The sequence below is a fragment of the Sorghum bicolor genome, chromosome 3, assembly GCF_000003195.3.
Source record: "Sorghum bicolor cultivar BTx623 chromosome 3, Sorghum_bicolor_NCBIv3, whole genome shotgun sequence".
NCBI lineage: Eukaryota > Viridiplantae > Streptophyta > Magnoliopsida > Poales > Poaceae > Sorghum > Sorghum bicolor.
Window position 1 is genome coordinate 59882849 of NC_012872.2, and position 21938 is coordinate 59904786.

Below are 21938 nucleotides of genomic sequence, written 5' to 3' on the forward strand. Positions count from 1 at the left end.
TAAAAAAACAGCTTTACTAGTGAAGTTGAGCTGTGCTAAACAAGCCCTGAGTCTTTCTAGGGACCACTGCGCTAGAGTAGAAAGACATGCATATTTTGTATTTCTTGTTTTCCTGATTCATCAGCAATATCGCTGAAACTATGTAATAATGTAAACACTGTATGCGGTGGCAGAAGCGGGAAGTCACTTCTATTTTCTAAAAAAGTGGGCCTAGCACATGTTTCTCGTTGCCAACTAGCAAAAGTTCAAGAATATATAGCACTAATAACAGGTTTGGTCTATCATAGATTTTCCAGTTGAATTGAATCTTTTTGTTTGAAAGGAAAGGATTATTTTGAATTTAATCAAACAAGAAAGGATGAAGTTGATTTTTTTCAAACAATATTGTTTTTGATTTACTCGAACATGCAGGATTTTCACTTGTTTTTTCGCAACTTAGGATTTTCTGTTTGTGCATTACTTTTTTCTTGACAACATTTCTTTTTGATGAAAATTTCTGAGAGAGAAGAATTGCCTGGCGGTGGATGTAGCTATAGCCACTTTTATGTTTAGGGTTTTTCTGGAATTTAGGCCCATGTCTTGTGAACCCTGCAACTCCCGTTACATGCCTGCTGAAATGGGCCAAGGCCATTCTTCTCTCGCAAAACGAAGCCCATTATAATGGTACCCAATCCAGTATCCAGGAATAAAAAATATACGTTCCTCTCATTCAACGGCTGCGATCGATCCCCTGAATCAAACTCCACGGTGCTGCTACTGCTAAACCCTAGTGCCCCTGCCCGCGCCGCCTACGTATAAAACACCACGCCTCCTTCTCCGGCCGTGTTCCTTCCCTTCTCACTCAGCGCCGCCGCGGCTCTACCCTAACCCTCCCCACCACCATGGCCGGCGCACAGGAGACCCTGGTGCTCGCCGGCGTGATGCGCGGCCACAACGGCGTGGTGACGGCGATCGCCACCCCCATCGACAACTCCGATCTCATCGTCTCCTCCTCCCGCGACAAGTCGCTGCTGGTCTGGGACCTCAGGAACCCCGTCCAGGCCGCCGGGGACGGCACCACCACCGCCGACTACGGCGTCCCACTCCGCCGCCTTACAGGCCACTCCCACTTCGTCCAGGACGTCGTCCTCAGCTCCGACGGCCAGTTCGCGCTCTCGGGGTCCTGGGACGGCGATCTCCGTCTCTGGAATCTCACCACGGGCGAAACTACCTGCCGCTTCGTCGGCCACGAGAAGGACGTCCTCTCCGTCGCCTTCTCCGCCGACAACCGCCAGATCGTGTCCGCGTCCCGTGATCGCACCATCAAGCTGTGGAACACCCTCGGCGAATGCAAGTACACAATTGGCGGCGACCTTGGCGGCGCCGAGGGCCACAATGGCTGGGTTTCGTGCGTCCGCTTCTCGCCTAATACCTACCAACCGACGATCGTCTCCGGCTCCTGGGACCGCAGTGTCAAGGTGTGGAACCTCACCAATTGCAAGCTTCGCTGCACTCTCCAAGGTCACGGCGGTTACGTCAACGCCGTCGCTGTGAGCCCTGACGGCTCGCTGTGCGCCTCCGGAGGGAAAGACCATGTTACCCTGCTGTGGGACCTGACCGAGGGCAAGAGGCTGTACGCGCTCGACGCGGGTGACATCATCCACTCGCTCTGCTTCTCGCCCAACCGCTACTGGCTCTGCGCAGCGACACAGGAATCCATAAAGATCTGGGATCTTGAATCAAAGCACGTTGTCCAGGATCTCAAGCCTGAGGTATCGTCTACCAAAGATCAGGTTAGTCTTCCGACCATCATTTCACTTTTTTTTATGTTGCTATTGATAATTGTAATTGTAATCATGTAGAGATGTTCATGTGTCATTGATTGATTTCTGATTGTTGCCACTATATGGTATATGTTCATATTTTATTGGTCATAACTCAGTCTTATAGGTCTTAGCTATAATGATGTTGCCTGCATTACAGCATTAGGATGATGAATATGTGTAGTTTTATATGAACTGAATATATTGTATCATGCTGGTTTACCAACTGCAGTTTTGATGTTTTATCTAGTTGTGCTGTACTGGCAGTACATTGAACTGAATTGCAATTTAAAGGATTGTTTGTTTTATGAGATTTGTGTATGCTCTGAATTATTGTCTGGTTGAGCTGCTACTCAATAGTTCAGTTATATATAAGAACATATAGTATCTATATGTATATATGCAGCTTAAATTGTAAATGCAGGTCGCTCCTTGTGTGGACTTTATGCTGTGAAGCCACATAACTGTTATCCATCCATTACATTAAGCAAGATACATTAAACTTGTTATTAGATTGCTTGCGGTATCTGTATTAGAAGAAAGATTGTGTTCCCTGCCCTTGTTGACACTTTGTGTTCAATCTCAACCGTCTCAATTTATTTGTCATGTTTGAAGAAGGTGTTAAAAAACCCCAACCATTTTATATTATTGGGTGAAAACTTGCTGTTATTCTTAAGACTTGTTATAAGCATGTTACTACATTGTTATTTTCTATCTCATGATTTATGGTATTATAAAAGCCACTTTGGTGAAGTTGTACTTTTGAAACTTACATACTATTTGGTGTAACAATGCAGATGCTCTACTGCACATGCTTGAGCTGGAGTGCTGATGGAAGCACGCTCTATGCTGGTTACACTGATGGAAGCATCCGGATCTATAAGATTTCTGCATATGGCTACTAGGTCTAAATAATGAATTCGTTTTGATAGTCTTGTCATGGGAAATGGCTCTGTTATTTTAGTTTTTTTTTACTGTTTGAAGGCACAATATTTGCCAAGTACTTCTGCTTAATTCACTTTATATCAGTAGCTTCAGTCATGAGATATGGATACTGTGGAAATAGGATCTGTTTTCGGTTTTTTTGGACTCCTTTTATCCTACATCGTGCAATCGATGGTGCCACATTCAATCCCGTGATGCTGGTATAATCAATATTTCTTATGGCCACATTTTTTCTTGGAAATTTTAAATAACAAAATATGGTATCATCAAATGCTTTTAGGATTTAATTGCTGATATGACAATATGTTGGCTCAGGACACGCTAGACGCTACAACCCTCTTATCTCCAACTTTCCGCAAACTCAAGAGGGTCGCTTCGCTTATTGGTTTGTTTATTTGTACGAACTTTTTAATGTACTTATAACTAGATGTATCAATGAGACCAATCCAAGGGATTCTATATTCTTTCTGAATGCTAGGAATAGAGATTGTGATGAAAAATTACTATTCAACAGCTTCTCTAAATGGTCATCCAAATATAGTCATTGTCTATTTTGTATTTTTTGCTAGCCAAATATAGAAGACAAGAATGACTCTGTAGAGTGCGCATGAGATTTAATAAAACTGTTGGATAGTGAAAAGATATAGGGGGTGTTTGGGACTGCTCTCTGCTCCATGTTTTTTTAGCTCCGCTCCATGTTTTTTAGCCAAACGGTTTCAGCTCCACGCACTCAGTTCGAGAAAAAATGGTGGAGTTGTGAGAGCACCTAAAGAGATACTCCACAAACTTTAGTTTTTTGTGGAGCTGCTCCACAGTGGAGTTTGTGGAGCAGTCCCAAACACCCGCATAGAAAGCGATTTTTATGCAAATGACTTTCCAAATGATAATTTAGAGAGTAAGATTTAGAAAAAGCTCTTGGAGATGCTCTTAATTAAAATATTTCCTCAGAACCTCATACCTATAATGTAACAAAATAATCATGTGAAATACTTTAAGTCATGTATGTACATGACTTAAACAAATAGTGTATGTACATGACTTAAAGTATTTCACATGACTTAAAGCAATGTACAAACCTGAGACCGTGTGAACTTCAGAAAAAGGGCCCTTCGGTAGTGTGGAAGGCACAGGAGTTGTGACAATTGAGAAAGTATGCCTCTTTCTTCTGTGCATTAGCTCTCGCCTGTCAGGAGATATCTGCAGTTAAAAGAATTGCTACACTAATTGTCGACGAAAGCTGGTCGGCAGTCTACCTTGGGGTATACCCACGGTAGTAGTTTATCGGTAGACGGTGCGCAAACTACGAACTTGATGGTGACGCAAGACACGGACAAGCTTTTTATCCAGGTTCGGCCGCCGAGTTGGCGTAATACCTACGTCCTGCGTCTGGTTGTATTGATTTGTGCTGAGAGAATATGATGTCCCAGGGGGGGTCCCTTGCCCCTCCTTATATAGTCTGGAGGGCAGGGTTACAGATCTAGAAACTAATCCTAGTCGGTTACAATTACCATAGATAATTCGATATTAATTTCTACTCTAACCGACTAGAATCCTGCTTGATCTCCACGTCTTGTTTCCTTGCACGAAACACGGGCTGTCGGATCAAGCCTTGAACTCGTCTCGTAGTGGGCCAAGCTTCCTAGCTGAAGTCTAGCCGTAAGGGTATAGGGGTTTATACCCCCACAGCTAGTCCCCGAGCGCCATGTATTGTGATGCAACACGCCGTCTTGAGCTTCTTCGATCAGCGAGGCTTGTCGTCTTTAATAAGCGGGAAAATCGCCCAAACAGTCGCAACGGTTCCTTGACCAACTCGAAGGACAGTTGATCAACGTTGACATCGAAGAAGCAGGTTGTTCGAAGAATGCATGGTGCTCTAAAAAAAATTTCTTTCTTGGTGAAGTGTGCCCACTTTGCCTTTCTGAAAGGTAGAAGCATCAAAAAAGCAAGCAAATTCACCGCTAGGTGAAGTGTGCCCACTTAGTCCCCGAGCCTGGTAGTAGGTGGCGTAGGCACGTGGTGCCAGGGTCAAAAGAAAATTCTCCAAAGTAGTTTTGAGACTGAGATGCATCGCTAGATGCATCGTACCGATGTAGTCCCCGAGCTTGCTGGAAGGCGAAGTATGAGCCTTGTAGCAAGGTCTGAAAAATTGAATTTACCAGTCCCCGAGCATGTCATGCTCGTCTGCAATCGAAAATGCCAATCGACCAGTCCCCAGGCACTTAATGTGCTGCGTGGAATTACATGTTACTATACTTGTATGATCAGTCCCCGAGCATCGAGTGCTCAATGGTCGGTGCGTGCCTTAAAGCTTTGAGCTGATAGACTGAGCGACCAGTCCCCGAGCGTCGAGTACGCGGTGGTCGGTGCAGTCCTTGAAGTTCCGAGCTGACAGACTGAGCGACCAGTCCCCGAGCGTCGAGTACGCGGTGGTCGGTGCAGTCCTTGAAGTTCCGAGCTGACAGACTGGGCGACCAGTCCCCGAGCGTCGAGTGCTCGGTGGTCGGTGCAGTCCTTGAAGTTCCGAGCTGATAGACTGGGCGACCAGTCCCCGAGCGTCGAGTGCTCGGTGGTCGGTGCAGTCCTTGAAGTTCCGAGCTGATAGACTGGGCGACCAGTCCCCGAGCGTCGAGTGCTCGGTGGTCGGTGCAGTCCCCGGATTGCTGACTCACTGGCGTATGTGTCTTCTTACTTTTGAAAAAATCTTTCCCATTAAAGTTGACATGACGGGGTCTCCTGACGATATGTCAGACGGATGCATGAAAAGCCGCGCCTGGCAACTGTACAACCGCTCTTTGCATGGTTTGAGAAAAGGAAACCATCAATTGGTACGAAAACTCCGCCGCATTAATTGCCTATAATCATTGTAAACCGAAACGCCGCGTCCGCCGCATGGCCTGCCCACTTCCCGAGAATACAGGAAGTGGGAGAGGTGGGGTCGCGGGTTTATAAGGGCCTAATAGGACCGCCTGTACCGCTTCTCCTGCCATTGCCGTCAAATCTTCCGCTCTCATCTTCTCCAATCTCCTGCATCTTCCTAGCTCCAGCTCACATTCGCACCTCTAATGGCGAAGAGCGATTCCAGGAAGAGGGCCGAGCTGATGGCCAAGGAGTGGAAAAAGTCTCGCAGCACCACAAAGTCTCTTGGTGACCTCGTCGACATGGGGCTTCTGCACGGCGCAGAGCTCGGCGGCTGGAGGGCGCCGGAAGGGGAGAGCTACCCCGACCCTCGCGCCGGTGAGATCGTCGTTTTTGAAGATTTCATCAAGAGAGGCTTTGGTGTTCCTGTTCATCCCTTTCTTCAAGGTCTTCTTTTGTACTATGAGATCGGGATTTGCAATCTGCACCCGAACTCAATTCTCCTTATTTCCACCTTCATCCATCTGTGCGAGGCCTATGTTGGCATAGAGCCGCACTTTGATCTTTTCCGGTACCTTTTCTGTCTGAGGAAGAAGGGAGCAGTTGGAGGCTCCAAGGTTGCAGGTGGAGTATACCTCAACCTTCGTGATGGGATGAAGAACCGCTACCTGCACTGCCCATGGAACACCTCCTTGACCGAATGGTACAGGAGGTGGTTCTACGTCAGGGAGGAACCGGGCAGCTCCACGTTCTGCGACGTGGGGTACGTTCCCGAGAAGAGGGCGAGCTGGACCGACCGCCCAGAGTACGACGGTCAAGTGGCGGATCTGATGAAGCTGATCGACTGGTCGCGCCTGGATGGGCTTAGCGTGGTCGGCAACTTCATTTGCCGCCGGGTGATGCCCTGCCAGAAGAGGGTGCACTCGGCGTATGAGTATGCCGGAAGCGCAGACCCGACCAGGATGCGGTCGGAGGTCCTGGAGAAGGCGGAGGTACAACAGCTGCTGAACGAGCTGTTTAACTTCGCGGATGGGGGCTTCACCCGTAGCAGTGATCGGGTGCAAGCCTTCAAGTTAGGACGACCAGCACCAAAGGTATGTAGCATACTCCGTTTGATCATTCGTATGTCGTCTGCAGTTGGCTCACCTCTGTTGCTTTTGCAGGTCGGTGATGTCGACCGGTGCGTAGTGTACGTATCACTGGCACCGGGGATGGAAGATCCTGTGGGAGAGGTCCCGTCAGAGGAAGACCGAGCCCGCCCCGTCCCGACCCCCGAGGAGAGGGTAGCGGGGAAAAGGCCATTGCCGGCGGATCCCTTGCCGACACCGGAGCTGCCGGCAGACCTACCGGCGGAGAGCAGTCAAGCGCCGAAGCGTCGTCGGCTCGTGCGGATCGTCGTCGACGACGACGACGACGAGGAGGCTGCGCCGTCGTTGGTCCGACGGTCTCGGGGCCGCCCAGACGCTGCGCCGGTCGCCACTGATCGAGTGGCCAGCGGCGCAGCTGCCCCGCAAGTTGCCGAGGTGGGGGCACAGGCGCCGACCGGCCGGGCGAGGAGGAGGTTCACCGCGACCCATCGCCGGTCAGACCTGTAAGTGTTCAACTTACGTATTTTGGACCCCTCTTTTTTTCTTTTTTTTTTTAACTTTTGTTCCTGTAGTGCGGCATCGGATGTCGACCCTGGCCAAACTGCTGGCCAGGGAACGGGCGAGCCTGCCCGCGGTTCTGGGGATGCGGCCCCCCAGACCACAGAGCAGCCGACAGCTGCAGTCGCGCCTGGGAGCACCGAGGGGCTCCCGAGCGCGGCGCCGACTACAACAAGCAGCCCGACCAGGGCTGGGGAGGCTCCCCCAACTGACTCCTCGGAGAAGGGAAAGTCTCCGACCGCTCCTCCTGCCGGGGGGAGTGAAGTCCCCCCGCCGCCCCGAGCAGGAGCCTCTCCGGCTGCGGGCTCCCCAGGTCTGGTCCAAGGGACGGTGGCGCCTGGGACCACCACCGGGGGTGACGCAGCCCAGGAGGAGGAAACCAGGGCGGCCTCCGACGGCGAGGTAGAAGAGATCGGGGGTCGTCCCCGTGATGGCCGCCAACACGTGTATGTGTGGCGCCAACGCGGGGATCACTTTATCGGTCATGAGGAGCTCGCCGAGTCCGAAGAGGCCGCCAGGGTGGAGCGCGCGGCCAAGCGCCTTGTCGACGAGGTCAAGGTAAGCGGCGTTTTGAGCTGCCGCGCGTTCTTTTGCCTTGTCTTCTGCGCATTCTTATATGCTTGCTTTGTAGGACGTTATGAAAACGGCGAAGTACCGGAAACGGTGCTTTGACCAGATAGAAGGCGTCATGGCCGAGAACAAGGCCCTTGCCGCGGAGGTAGACCGGCTGCGGGCGGAGGTCGGAGAGAAGGTGGTCGAGATGAGCGCCGAAAAGGAGCGTCGTCTCGACCTCGCTCGTCGCCTGGCCGACCAGTACCGGCTGCAGGAAGGTTAGTCACACGCTCCGAGCAGTTTCGCATACTTGTATAGTTTGCTTTGCTGACCAGTTTAGGATTCACGCAGACTTGGAGGAGGAGGTGGCGAGCCTCCAACAAGAGAAGGAGCAGCTCGGCCAACAGCTCACCAGTGCACAGGAGTCCGGGCGGCGAGCGGAGGAGGAGTTGGGTCGAAAAGACCGGGAGTTAGCTGGTAATGGGTGCCGCCTTGTTGATTGCTGCCTGCCCTGTGCTTGTCTGGTATACCGAAAGTAACGTTTCATTTCGTTTGCAGTGCTCAAGGTGAACACCAAGAAGCACCTGGATGACCTGATCAAGGACCGGGACTCCTGGAAGGCCAACTGTTGCAGGATCTGGAAGGGAGTGTCCCCGGTCCTGGACCTGATCAGTCCCGAGCTCCCGGAGAGCCAGCCCCGCGCGCCGCAGTTGACCCCAGTCGAGAAGGCGCAACGGGCGTGGGACTGGCTCCAGTAGTTTGTGAAGGACGCCGGGGAGTTTGCCGGCGCGCACGTCCTCAGCATGGTGCGCGCCCACTACCCCCTGGTTGACTTGAGCAGGCTGGAGAAGGGGTACCCAAAGGAAGTCGGCCCACAGGAAGCGGACGAACTTCGGGGTAGTCTGCTGGATTTGTCGTCGACGGTGATCGGCGACATCAACCTGTGCGGAACGGCCACTCCTCCAGACCAGCCGAGCTCAGATAGGTCGGCCAGGGAGTTGTCGGGCGCGTCCGTTGCTGGAGATGGGCGGTCGACGCCTGCGGTCTCGACCAGCCAGGCGCCGGTGGCCCCGACCCCTTCGTCCGGGCAGCAAGGCCAGGCGGGTGATCAGCCCGAGCAGCTAGGCCAATAAAGTAGTCTGTAGGAATAGACTAGTATCTGCCCGTCAGGGTGTTTATTGTAAACTTTGTATGTAAAGTTTGTAATAAAGTTTTCTTTTTTGTCATGACTGTTGTTTTGAGCGCTGTAAGAATATCTGAGTGACGTGTCACCGTATTTGTCTTGGTTGTCGCCAAGAGCATCCATTGCAGGAGTTTTGCCGGGTGCTGCGTACGACAAAGTATAGGCGAGAAATATAGAATCTTATTATCAAAAACTATAAGATACTTACAAAAGAAAGTCATTAAAACTTTATGGATAGAATCGTCGCAGTTTGTCGATGTGCCAAGAGTTAGGCACTCGTGTTCCGTCTGGGTATGCCAATCTGTAGGACGTAGGTCGTGTGACATCGGTCACCACGAAGGGTCCTTCCCAGGGAGTGGATAACTTGTGCATTCCCTCCTGGTTCGTTTTCCATCGAAGCACCAGATCGCCGACCACAAAGGAACGGTCCTTGACGTTCCTGTTGTAGTATCGCCTGACTGCCGCGAGATATTTTGCTGTTCGGAGACATGAAACTAAACGATTTTCCTCCATGCAATTGACTTCGAGTTCTCTGGCGTTGTCGGCAGTCGCCTCGTCGTAGTGCTCGATTCTAGGAGATCCGAAGTGTATGTCGGCCGGCAGGACCGCCTCTGCACCGTATACCATGAAGTAGGGAGACACCCCTGTGTTTCGACTGGTCTGGGTTCGGAGGCCCCAGACTACTGCCGGCAATTCTCTCATCCATCGACCGGGTGCTCTGTCGTTTTCGGTGTACAGCCTCTTCTTTAGGGCATCAACGATCATTCCATTAGCACGTTCGACTTGACCGTTAGCACGTGGATGTGCTACTGACACATATTTTATGACTATGCCTCTGTCATCGCAGAAATCCCAAAAAGTGGTGCCAGTAAACTGAGTGCCCAGGTCGGTGATTATGCTGTTCGGGATGCCGAATCTGTGTATGATTTGATTGAGAAACTCCACGGCCTTCTCGGAGGTTGCCTTGACCAAGGGCATGTATTCGATCCACTTGGAGAACTTGTCGATTAGCACGAAGACAAACTTGAAATTGCCCGGGGCTGGTTTAAATGGTCCGATCATGTCAAGCCCCCAGCAAGCAAAGGGCCAAGACGACGGGATAGTCTGAATTTCATGGGCAGGTACGTGGGTCCTCTTAGCGAAAAACTGACATCCTTCGCAATGCCGAACCAGTTTTTCTGCGTCGCCGACCGCGGTTGGCCAATAAAAACCTGCTCGGAAAGCCTTTCCGACCAGCGTTCTAGATGCGGCGTGGTTGCCGCAGGATCCAGCGTGTATGTCTTCCAAGAGTTTGATACCATCATCTTGGGGTATGCACTTGAGCAGTACTTCGGAGCTTGCGTTTTTCCGCATGAGTTTTCCGTCGACCAGGATGTAGTTCTTTGATCGTCGGATGAGGCGCTCGTTCTCTGTTTTGTCCTGATAGCCTGTTCCGTCTGATATGTATTTGATGAACGGGGTGCGCCAGTCACGCCCACCGGTTGCCGGAGTGGCGTCATCTATGAGCATTGCCTCGGTGGGTTGCTTGTCGACCAGGGGAGGGCTTACGCTTGGCTCATGGATGTCCTGGACAAAAATACCCCGCGGGATCTGGGCCCGAGATGAGCCTAACTTTGACAACGCATCTGCTGCTTGGTTCTTGTCCCGGACCACGTGGATGTACTCTATGCCATAGAAGTTAGTTTCCCATTTGCGAATTTCTTTGCAGTAGAGATCCATCTTCTCGTGGGTTGCGTCCCACTCCTTGTTGAGCTGGTTGATGACCAAGGCAGAGTCGCCGTAGACATAGAGGCGCTTGACCCCCAGTTCAGCGGCTAGTCGTATGCCGTGTAAGCATGCTTCGTATTCGGCGACGTTATTTGACGCCGGGAAAAGGATCCTAAGGACGTAGCGGAGTTTGTCCTTGTTGGGTGATACGAACAGTATCCCAGCGCCTGCACCGTTGATGTTCAAGGACCCATCGAAGAACATAGACCAGTGGTCTGAGACATCGGGAATGGAAGGTTCGTTGAGATCCGTCCATTCGGCAATGAAATCGACCAGGGCTTGGGACTTGACAGTGGTGCGACTCTGGAACTCCAGGGAAAATGGACATAATTCCATTACCCATTTCACGATTCTGCCATTGGCGTCTTTATTGCGCAGGATGTCACCGAGAGGAAAGCTGGTTGTCACCAGGACTCGATGGCCGTCGAAGTAGTGCTTCAGTTTTCTTGACGTTATCAGGATGGCGTATATAAGCTTCTGTATTTGTGGGTACCTGGCCTTGGATTCGTTTAAAACTTCGCTTATGAAGTAAACGGGTCTCTGGACCTTGAAGACGTGACCTGGTTCATCTCGCTCGACCACTATTGCCGTGGAAACAACCCTGTCGGTTGCAGCAATGTAAAGGAGCAGGTCTTCATTAGGCTGAGGCGCTGTGAGGACAGGCGGTGAAGTGAGGAAGATCTTAAGCTGAGTGAACGCAGCGTTGGCTTCTTCGGTCCAGGAGAATTTTTCTGACGCTTTCAATAGTTTGAAGAAAGGGAGGCCTTTTTCTCCCAGCCTTGAGATGAAACGACTGAGGGCGGCCATGCATCCGGTTAGCTTCTGAATGTCCTTGACGTTCTTCGGTGGTCGCATGTCGAGTACGGCTTTGACTTTTGAAGGGTTTGGTCGTATGCCGTCGCGACTGACGACGTTGCCGAGCAGTAGACCGGAAGGAACGCCGAAAATGCATTTCTTGGGGTTGAGCTTCCACTTGTACCTATTGAGTGCCTTGAAGGTTCGGTCTAAGTTGTCGATCAGGGTGCTCGCGTCCCTTGTTTTCACGACCACGTCGTCCACGTAGGCCTCGACGAGGTCATCGCGAATCTCGTCGTGGAGGCATTGCTGGATGGCCCTTTGATAAGTGGCCCCGGCGTTTTTAAGTCCGAAAGACATGGTAGTGTAACAGTATGCGCCGAAGGGTGTGATGAAGGATGTTTTGATCTGATCTTCTTCCTTTAACGAGATCTGGTGATAACCAGAGTAGCAATCTAGAAAGGAGAGGAGTTCGCATCCGGCCGTTGAGTCGACCACCTCGTCGATGCGAGGAAGACCAAAAGGATCTTTAGGACAGTGCTTGTTGAGATCGGTGTAATCAACGCACATTCTCCATTCATTATTCTTTTTGCGTACAAGAACCGGATTGGCGAGCCAATCGGGATGATACACCTCTTTTATGAATCCGGCTGCTAGAAGCCGTGTTATCTCTGTCCTAATAGCCTCCTTTTTGTCACGAGCGAACCGTCGCAGTTTTTGCTTGATTGGTCTTGCGGTCTTCGAGACGTTTAAGGAGTGCTCGATCAGGTTTCGTGGGACACCGGGCATGTCTGCGGGTTTCCATGCGAAAACGCTCACGTTGTCCCTTAGAAACCTGACGAGCGCGTCTTCCTATTTTGGATCCAGGTTAGCCCCGATGAGGGCTGTCTTCTCGGGGTTACCTTCGACCAGCTGCACTTCTTTGTACTCCTTGGATTTCGAATTCTTTCTGGCTGTCTCTTGTTCGGGTAATCGGAGCTGGTCGGGGGGCAGCTGTGCGGCTTGGGTTGCTGTTTCCGCCATGCGGATTGAGAGGTCAATTGCCTCGGTGATCTTGAAACTTTCTTCTTCGCAGGTGTACGCAGTATAGACGTTGCCTCTGACGGTCAGGACGCCCTTCTCCGTGGGCATCTTAAGCACCAGGTATGAGTAGTGCGGGACTGCCATGAACTTTGTCAGTGATGGGCGGCCCAGTATGGCGTGGTAGGTCCCGTCGAAGTCCGCGACTACGAAGTTGATGAACTCCGTCCGGAAGTGATCGGGTGTGCCGAATTGGACAGGCAATGTTATCTGTCCGAGGGGCACCGAACTTTGACCTGGCAAAACCCCCCAGAATTGGGCGTCGTAAGGTTTTAGTTGCGCCGGTGATATCTTGAGGGCGGGCAGGCTGTTGCGGAAGAGGATGTCGATGGAGCTTCCCCCGTCCACGAGCACGCGCTCGAATCTGATGCTATTGATGCAGGGATCAAGAATCAGTGGGAAACGACCCGGCTCTGGGATAGCGGCCCACTGGTCCTTCCTGCTGAACGCGATCTCCCTGTGGGACCAGGCGGGAAATTTCGGATCTGCGATCAGCCCGTCCGTGCTGTCTATGTTGAGGCAGGCTCTCTTTAACAGTTTTCTTTCTCGCTTGGACTCAGTGGAGACCTTGCCCCCGAAAATGGAATGAACCACGTCGGTAGGGCTGACATATTGGTGTCGGGGGTCCCTGTCTTGGTCCTCATCCTCATCTTCGTGGTCGTGCCCGTCGCGTTTGCTACTTTTCTTGGCGGTGTCTTCTTGGGCGGCCCGCCGTGTATAGATACTTTTGAGGACGCGGCACTCTTCCATGGTATGGTTAGACTTCGGGTGTAGCTGGCACGGTCCCTTCAACGTTTTGTTGTAGTCGTCTTGGTAGTCCCGTCGTCCATTGGGACGTTTGACCGTGTTTACTTCGTGGTCGTATTCTCGAGGGCGCTTTCCTCTGAAGTCGTCGCGGCTGTCGCGCCGCCGATCCCAACCCTCTCGGTGATCGCGGTTGTCGGAGCGGCGATGATTTCTGTTGTCGTAGCGACCACGACCGTCGTCTCGCCGGGAGGGCTGGTCGGTGCCTCTCGCATCGTCTCGGATTAGTTTTTCTGCGTCATCAGCATCGGCGTAATTTTTAGCCGTGGCGAGGAGCTCTGCTACCGTTGATGGGCGCTTACGCAATAGCTTGTTCCTCAGCGCTTCATGGAAACGCAAACCCTTGATAAAGGCTGATATGGCCTCGTCATGAGAAATCTTCGGGATTTTGAGACGCATATCCGAGAATCGTCGGATGTAATCGCGCAGAGGTTCATTCTTCCTGTCTCTTATCCTTTCAAGGTCATACTTGTTTCCGGGCTGCTCGCATGTGGCGATGAAGTTGTCGATGAAAGCCTGACGTAGCTCTTCCCAAGAGTCGAAGGAGTCCTCGGGCAAGCCGAGAAGCCACTGATGACCAGCCTGGTCGAGGACTACGGGGAAGTAATTAGCCATGACGTGCTCATCTCCTGCCGCTGATCGGACGGCGATTTCATAGAGAGTGATCCAGTTCTCTGGATTTTCCTTGCCGTCGTATTTTTTAAGTTTTTCGAGCTTGAAATTGCGGGGCCACACGACTTGGCGGAGGTGTGAAGAGAACTGCCTTAGGCCCGGAGGACCGTGGGTCGCGTCGTACTCGATGCGGCGCAGGTTTTCATGGACTGCTCTTTCTGCGGCGCGCCTGTTGATGCGGTCCCGGGCATCTTTGGGAGGGATGTTGTGGCGGAGATCCCTGTGTTGATCTTCTTCTTCTTGGCCGCGTACGCGGTCCTGCTGGCGGCGGCCATCGGCGTCCCGACCACCATCATCGCGCCGTGAGTCCCCTCGACGGTTGTCGGGGGAGCGGCTGCGGCGACGCCTGCTGGGTGAGGCCCGGCTGCGATGAGTCTGGTCGGAGGCGGCTTCCGTATAAGAGGCGTCCTGGACTCTCTTGAGCAGAGTGGCTGTCTGTCCCATTGCGGCGATCAGGTGTGCTCGGATACTGGTTCGGACTCCCTGGCATTCGGGGGTGTCAGGAAACCGATCCAGATTGGCCATGGCGACAGCCACGTTGGCGCTTGGCGTTTTGTAGATCGGCTGGTCCCCGACCATGTCGAAGGCATCGTTGAGGTTGCCTGGCGGCGTCTGTTGTTGCTCGTCTGCACGCCGTCGGGCGCGCTCGGCGTTACGCTGTTCGCGGAGTTGCCTCTGGTCGTCTGTTTCTCCGTCAACGGCTGGTTCGTCGGCGCTGACATTGAATACAATATCCCCTCGCCGGGGGGGGAATATCGGGAATCGGTCGAAACCCGGGGGGTGTGAAGGAAAATCCAGGTCATAGTCCTCGTCTTCGGTGTTCACAACCTCGGTGGGGACGGAGCCGGTGCTTGAGTTGGTGCTGGAAACCTGGCCGTCCCGTAGCTCTCGGATGGTCACCATGTTGACATGGTGACGATTGTTCCTTGTCGGCGACCAGCCCGCTTTGCTGAAAACGGATTGGACATGCTGTGAATAAACAGAGGCCGAGTTGTTCAGGCCGCAAGGATAGTCTTCCTTTTTGAGCTCGACGGATCGTCCTGAGGGGGTTGAGGTTATCGTCAGGGACGTTCCCAGCCGTTCGTGTGTGGTGACACGAGTTGGCCGGCGGAATTTCGAAGAATCCGCTCGAGCAGCTTGGTCGGGCCGGCGCAGAACTCCATCTATTAGTTGGGAGACTTCGAATAGCTTGGAGTCAGCGCGATCGAGCGCTTGGAGGAGGTCCGAGCAGTCGATCTCCCTTCCCTTGTAGAGCGGGAACGGTGGTCGGGAGCTTGGTGTCGTCACGCATGTGGTCGGAGACGACGTGATCTCAGATTGGATCTGGATCTCTTTCGGAACCGTGGTCGCGAAACCGCCGCTGCGCGTCGTCCACGTGATTTGGCCGACGGTGAACGTGAGGCCTTCGGGCACGGTCGCGGAAGCTGGGATCGTGACCATCTTGTTCGCCGGAAAAGTTGCACGCACACCCCCTACCTGGCGCGCCACTGTCGACGAAAGCTGGTCGGCAGTCTACCTTGGGGTATACCCACGGTAGTAGTTTATCGGTAGACGGTGCGCAAACTACGAACTTGATGGTGACGCAAGACACGGACAAGCTTTTTATCCAGGTTCGGCCGCCGAGTTGGCGTAATACCTACGTCCTGCGTCTGGTTGTATTGATTTGTGCTGAGAGAATATGATGTCCCAGGGGGGGTCCCTTGCCCCTCCTTATATAGTCTGGAGGGCAGGGTTACAGATCTAGAAACTAATCCTAGTCGGTTACAATTACCATAGATAATTCGATATCAATTCCTACTCTAACCGACTAGAATCCTGCTTGATCTCCACGTCTTGTTTCCTTGCACGAAACACGGGCTGTCGGATCAAGCCTTGAACTCGTCTCGTAGTGGGCCAAGCTTCCTAGCTGAAGTCTAGCCGTAAGGGTATAGGGGTTTATACCCCCACACTAATATAACTGTGATTACCATGAGAGAGAATACGTGTTTTTTTTTGTTTTTTTACCAAGCAGTTGTGTTTCCTGCTCAATTGCCTACCTATTCTTCGTCCTAAATTTTTGCCTCTTTTAGTTCTATATAACGGCTCACCAATATGTGTCATTGAATTTATGTTGAGTTTCTTATGTTTAACATGAAACACAAGATTGTAATATTAATGGATATAAGACAAGCATGCCTTTATCCTTTTCCTTAAAAGATGTTGAACAGCGCCAGTGTAACTTGGTAGTATCTGTAATGCGTTTTTTGTTCTATAATTCAACTGTATTCAGCGCTAGAAATGGGCAGGCTGTCTCGTACGTCGTCTCATACAGTGTCATATAAAATTGTTGCTAATATGAAGAAAAGAGAGAGCGGAGAAAGAAAGAGATTATGATTTCACGAAACAACCATCTCATGAGTTAAAATTTAGGATTATAAAAGAACTATTTATTTACTCAGCGCAACCTGAGTAAGATGATGAGTGATTGGAGGTGGTGGGCCGTGTGAAGCAAAATCAACTAGTCTGTTACTGCTTTTTGGGCTTCAGAAAATGCTGCCACGCCACGCCAGATCGGGCCCGTCAGTAATACCCAGAAAATATCGGCCCGAAGTCCACCTACGGACCTACTACCACTCTTTGCCTTCCAGCCTCAAATCCCGTTTCCCCATCCCAACAATCCCCGCGAGGAGAACCATGGCGCGGTACTCTCCACCGTCGCTGCGCCGCTTCTTCCGCTGCGCCGCCAGCTCCGCCTCTCGAGCCGGAGGCAGCGGCACTGGGAAGAAGAACCTTGTATTCTTGGGCTCGCCGCAGGTACTACCACCGCGCCTGCAGAATCCCAGCTTCTCGGTTCGTACTCAGGTTTTGGTGGTCATATTACTGAACTCGGACCGTACCGCACCTCAGGTGGCCGCCTCGGTCCTGGACAAGCTGCTGGGCGCGTCTGGCTCCCCGGAATCCGCATTTAAGGTGGCTGCCGTCGTGACGCAGCCGCCGGCCGCCAAGAACAGGGGGAGGAAGCTGTTGCCGTCGGCCGTCGCGCAGTTGGCGCTCGACCGCGGGTTCCCAGAGGAACTCATCTTCACGCCAGAACGAGCCCGGGAGGTACCTTCCTGACGACCATTCTCGAGTCTTTCTTGGTGCTCCTGTAAGGCTATGGAGGATTTGGGTTCTTAGTGATTTCTGGAGCAATGCAGGAGTCGTTCCTGTCGGCCCTGAAGGAAGTGGAACCGGATGTTTGCGTAACTGCTGCTTACGGGAACATTCTGCCCCAGAAATTTCTTGATATCCCATCGTGCGGTACGACTGGTTGTCCAGCACCTGTTTTGCCTTTTTTGTTCCCCTAGTTTTTGCTGTTGTTGCACAATGCACAAGAATTGCCTCATGTTCAAGCATAAATAGTCAACTAGGAGTCCACTGTAATTGACTAGGAAGTAGGAACTGCTCTTCACGTTTTTCGGAGGAAAAAATGAATTTAGCAACTACTGCATATGTACCGCGGTAACACCTCCCAAATCAATGAGGTAAATCATGAAAATATATCTTGTAATGTATCTAGTAAGGCTCATTTGATATCGCAAATATCATTGTTCTTTTCTATAAGTTTGGTCAATTAGGACAAACTCAGAATCCATTTCGTTCCAAGATGAAGGTAGTTATCTAAAATATAAGGTTTAGGGCCAGGCTTGAGGCATACATTATGATTCAGAATTCAGGCCATATTATCGGATTTTGTTCTGATTACCACCGAGCAACTATACTACTGCATAACTTCAAGTCAGTTCATAGTCAGGCTAATTTAGAAGAATTGGCATTTAAAACCCTAGTTTGGTAAAATTTGGGCATGTTGTGTTTTGGGTATTCAAATGCCTCTCGGAGCCCTAAGTCCTGATCATCTGTCATGTATCCTTTTATTTAGGCACAGTTAATATACACCCAAGTTTGTTGCCTCTATATCGTGGTGCAGCTCCTGTGCAGAGGGCACTGCAGGTTTTAATGCTCCCCATTTACAATACAGTGACACTGGAGTATGTGATACTTTTTTTTATATATCCTTTATTTCTGTAGGATGGTGTTGCAGAAACAGGTGTTTCCCTTGCATATACTGTTCGTGCATTGGATTCAGGTCCAGTGATTGCGTGTGAAAGGTTTTCTGTTGATGAATGCATTAAGGTAGGTAGTATTCAGTGTCTTCCTAGTTTGATGTTTCGTCTTGACGATTCAAAGTTATATAATAGAAATTCTGCAGCTCTCTTTTTTTAACATGGCACGGATATATGATTAAAAATAAATAAATGTTACCAAATGGGCATTTTGGCCTCTCCCTGTTCTTGTTCGATCATATAATATTAAGTGGATAAATTGGTTGGTGAGTCCCCGGGCCCCATTAGGGATAACTTGATTCACAAAATTGTGCCTTGGCTGCTCATTATAAAACTGGATGTCTGGATGTCACATGTTGAAGAATTTAATGCATTGTAGATTATGAATTATCACTGCATTTGTAATTTATGTGAGGTGCATTTCTGGAACTAAAACCTTCCACTGCTCAACTAACATGAAATGCTTTTCGTTCAACAATCTACTGAAACACATTTCTTGGCAGAATTTGGTTAGTTATTAGCGTTAAAAAAGGTGAAGCGTCAGAATATTGCTAGATGTTTGGTTATCAGCATGTTACTATCCTCAATTGATCATATTGTATGTCACTTTGTTTGTTTGCAGGCACCAGAGCTACTTTCTATCCTGTTTGATTTAGGTAAAGACCACAGACTAATCATAATCTATGAAAGGTCATTATTCTATGTGGTCATTGTCATGAAATCGGTCCTTTTATACCTTCTAGAAGCTTACCCGCCCTAATGGCAAGTTTGCTGCTTTACTTTCTCCTCACTCTTAGCTGGGTATTCAAATTAGTTGAATAGTTGATTGAGTTTTGTAAATAAATAAACATGATGGATGACTTTAGCACTTTGTTTTCTATTCAGACCTGGTAATATTGATAGTTGTATTGCCAGGATCCAAGCTATTGATTAATGAACTGCCATCGATTCTTGATGGTTCGGCTAAAGAAAAGGCACAACCACAGGATGACTCCAAAGCTACACTAGCACCAAAGGTAAGCCGTAAGCATTGGCAGAAGTAGGCCTAAATGTGTGCTGTAATATGTTACAACTTGATTTAGAGCAACTCCAACCATTATGCAAATGGACTTGGCATTTACCAAAATGCATAAAACTCCAAAAAAAACCTCTCCAATCGTTATGCATTTGGACTTTGCATTTTACATAGCTATGCATTTGGAGGGGGAAACTTGACATATATGCCAAAGGAGTCCGGCTATGCAAATAGAGATCACGGGATTCTCGGTTCCACCTTGCGGGCTTTTTTCTTCCCTTCGCGCGGTTTCCCTTCGCGCCGCCACCACTTCGCGCGCGCGTTTGGACGAAGCAGCGCACAATAGGACGACGCAGCGCGCGATAGGACGAATCTACGACACCTTCCTCATCAACGCCGGCCAGGAACGCCTTCTTCATCAATGCGATCGGTACTGCTAACGGGAACGACGAACTGCGCAGCTCACGATGGCGGGCTGTTTGGCGCGGGATCGATTGGCCGCGCGGGAAGGAGTGCCGCGAAACAAAATTTCCGGGAAAAAAAAGATGATGGACTTGGCATTTTGCATAACGGTTGGAGATCACCCGATTTTAGCCTTGCCATTTTCATTTGGGGGTTTGCAATTTGCCTAAAATACATAACTTCAAATGCATAATGGTTGGAGATGCTCTTAGGCCCTGTTTAGATGCCTTCAAAATTTCAAAAGTTTACAAGATTCCCCATCACATCAAATCTTGCGGCACATGCATGGAGCATTAGATACAAATAAAAAAAATAACTAATTGCACAGTTTGCCTGTAATTTGCGAGACAAATCTTTTGAGCCTAGTTAAGCCATGGTTGGACAATATTTACCAAATACAATCGAAAGTGCTACAGTGTCCAAATCCAAAAAAATGTTGGATCTAAACAGGCCCTTAGTCTTCTCATATGAAACCAAAAATATAATCATTAGCTCCATCCAATGACAGGAAAAAACACCATTATCTTGATATCATGCTCAGTGCTATAAAGTTAGACATCATTCAACAAAGAAAACTCTCAAGTCACATGAGCTTTTGTCAAACTTTCTGCCTGCTGTTTAGCCCATGGCCTACTCTAGATGATCCCTTTACTTCTGGTATACTATTCATAAATTATTTGTTTCTTCGGGGTACCTCTGAACTGATAATGGAGGGACTGGAATTTGAAAGAACTTATTTTACACCAAACTGTTTCATGCCTCGTGGGTTCAGATTTCTACAATTATACAAATTCAACACTGTTATTTTGTTGAAATTTAGCCTGCAGTAGTCATACTTGCTTTTCAATGGATAAGATGTACTCACTTAATCTTCTGTGCCTACTACTGAGAGTTGAAATTCAGTCTACAAGCACTTCAAAAATAATGCATTCAAATGTTTCTCCACGTTTTGATAAATCCTGACTAAACTATCATGAAGAACTGTTTTAATACCTTATCACAATGACATATGTTTTCCAGTTAAATTCTGAGGAGTCATGGCTATCATTTGACCAAGAAGCTAAAGTGCTCCATAACAAGGTGAGTTTCTAATTCTTAATGTGTTCAACAAAGCTATTGCCAACCAACTCTGGTAGGTGCGGGCATTTGCAGGATGGCCTGGGACACGTGCAAAGCTGCAACTCGTAAACCAAAACAGTGTGCCTGATGTGCTAGAGATTAAGGTTATCAGCACAAAGGTTTCAACATCATGTGTCAAAGCTGGAGATGAAAATGAGATACTATTCTCCGGGAGCTCGTTGCTGATTCCTTGCAGTGGTTCAACCTGGCTTGAGGCATGTATTGAGATTTGCTGACCGATGACAGTTACTTGATTTCCTTATGACTTTCTTCAGTGCATCTAATGCTGCATATGGTAGGTTTTGGAGCTTCAACTCCCTGGAAAGAAAGTAACAAAGGCACAAGATTTTTGGAATGGTTTGCGTGGTCAGAAGCTGATGAAATTGCCATAGGGAGATATCTGCATTTGCAGCACAGCAATGTGCCTATATGCACAGCAAGGTGAGTACATCTGCTTGGTTAACCTCTAGTAAATGGTAGTGCTACCATGTAGAACAGATAGATGAGTGTGGCTATATGCACAGCAAGGTGAGTACATCTGCTTAAATTGCCTATATGCACATTTTTTGCAGGGACGTCAGTCATCCCGCGAACATATGCAGGGGAGCGCTAGAAGCCTATATGATGAGACCTCAGTTTTACTATCTTTTCCTTCTTCTGGTAAACTATGTATTGCTTCCTCAGTTTCAGAAGACAAACGATTGGTTAATTGTTTGCTGTAACCATTTCAGTTGAAACATTTTTTTCACTACTGTCATTGCTAACTGAGCTACAAGCATTTGAGAATTAATACAGTTGTCGGTGAGTAATAAGGCAATAATTTGTCCTACCTTCTTGAGGACGTCGTGGCTCTTTCTGCACAGCTGCATCTGAACGTTCTACGAAATGTCTTGCTTCTAAGTTCTCTCTCTTGGTCTGGTCCATTGGAGCAAACTGAAGTGTCTCCATGCCTGCCAGTAACTTATAGAAGTGAAATGTTCATTATATTTTTCATTCAAAAGATGGACACGGAGTTACGGTGTATTTTTATATTGAACAAAAATGACCAGGATGAAAATTTGTAGGTATGGGACACTGTTATAGGTGATGACCCAAGGGCCAGCCCACCTACCCTACCCCTCACGGCAAAGGGATAAGGATTAGGAAAGATATTACTAG

The 21938-nt window shown here is 49.5% G+C and overlaps 2 protein-coding genes across 2 annotated transcripts; both read left to right on the top strand.

The window, feature by feature from the left end:
- LOC8068033 (guanine nucleotide-binding protein subunit beta-like protein A) lies at positions 720-2972 on the top strand. Its single transcript, XM_002456121.2, has 2 exons — positions 720-1772; positions 2600-2972. Exons 1-2 carry the CDS (start codon positions 882-884, stop codon positions 2705-2707), a joined length of 999 nt encoding a protein of 332 aa, XP_002456166.1. The 5' UTR covers positions 720-881; the 3' UTR covers positions 2708-2972.
- Positions 16719-21613, top strand: LOC8063078 (methionyl-tRNA formyltransferase). The gene is made up of 11 exons (XM_002456122.2): positions 16719-16895; positions 16989-17186; positions 17279-17381; positions 18001-18071; positions 18150-18254; positions 18807-18840; positions 19100-19200; positions 20682-20741; positions 20798-20995; positions 21080-21221; positions 21353-21613. The coding sequence occupies exons 1-10, from the start codon at positions 16776-16778 to the stop codon at positions 21170-21172; spliced, it is 1083 nt and encodes a 360-aa protein (XP_002456167.1). The 5' UTR covers positions 16719-16775; the 3' UTR covers positions 21173-21221; positions 21353-21613.

Coding starts and splice junctions, on each gene's coding strand:
- LOC8068033 (XM_002456121.2), top strand. CDS start 882: ATGGCCGGCGCACAGGAGACCCTGGTGCTCGCCGGCGTGATGCGCGGC. Junction 1,773..2,599: donor TATCGTCTACCAAAGATCAG/GTTAGTCTTCCG, acceptor GTAACAATGCAG/ATGCTCTACTGCACATGCTT.
- LOC8063078 (XM_002456122.2), top strand. CDS start 16,776: ATGGCGCGGTACTCTCCACCGTCGCTGCGCCGCTTCTTCCGCTGCGCC. Junction 17,382..18,000: donor TCTTGATATCCCATCGTGCG/GTACGACTGGTT, acceptor CCTTTTATTTAG/GCACAGTTAATATACACCCA. Junction 20,742..20,797: donor CTAAAGTGCTCCATAACAAG/GTGAGTTTCTAA, acceptor CAACTCTGGTAG/GTGCGGGCATTTGCAGGATG.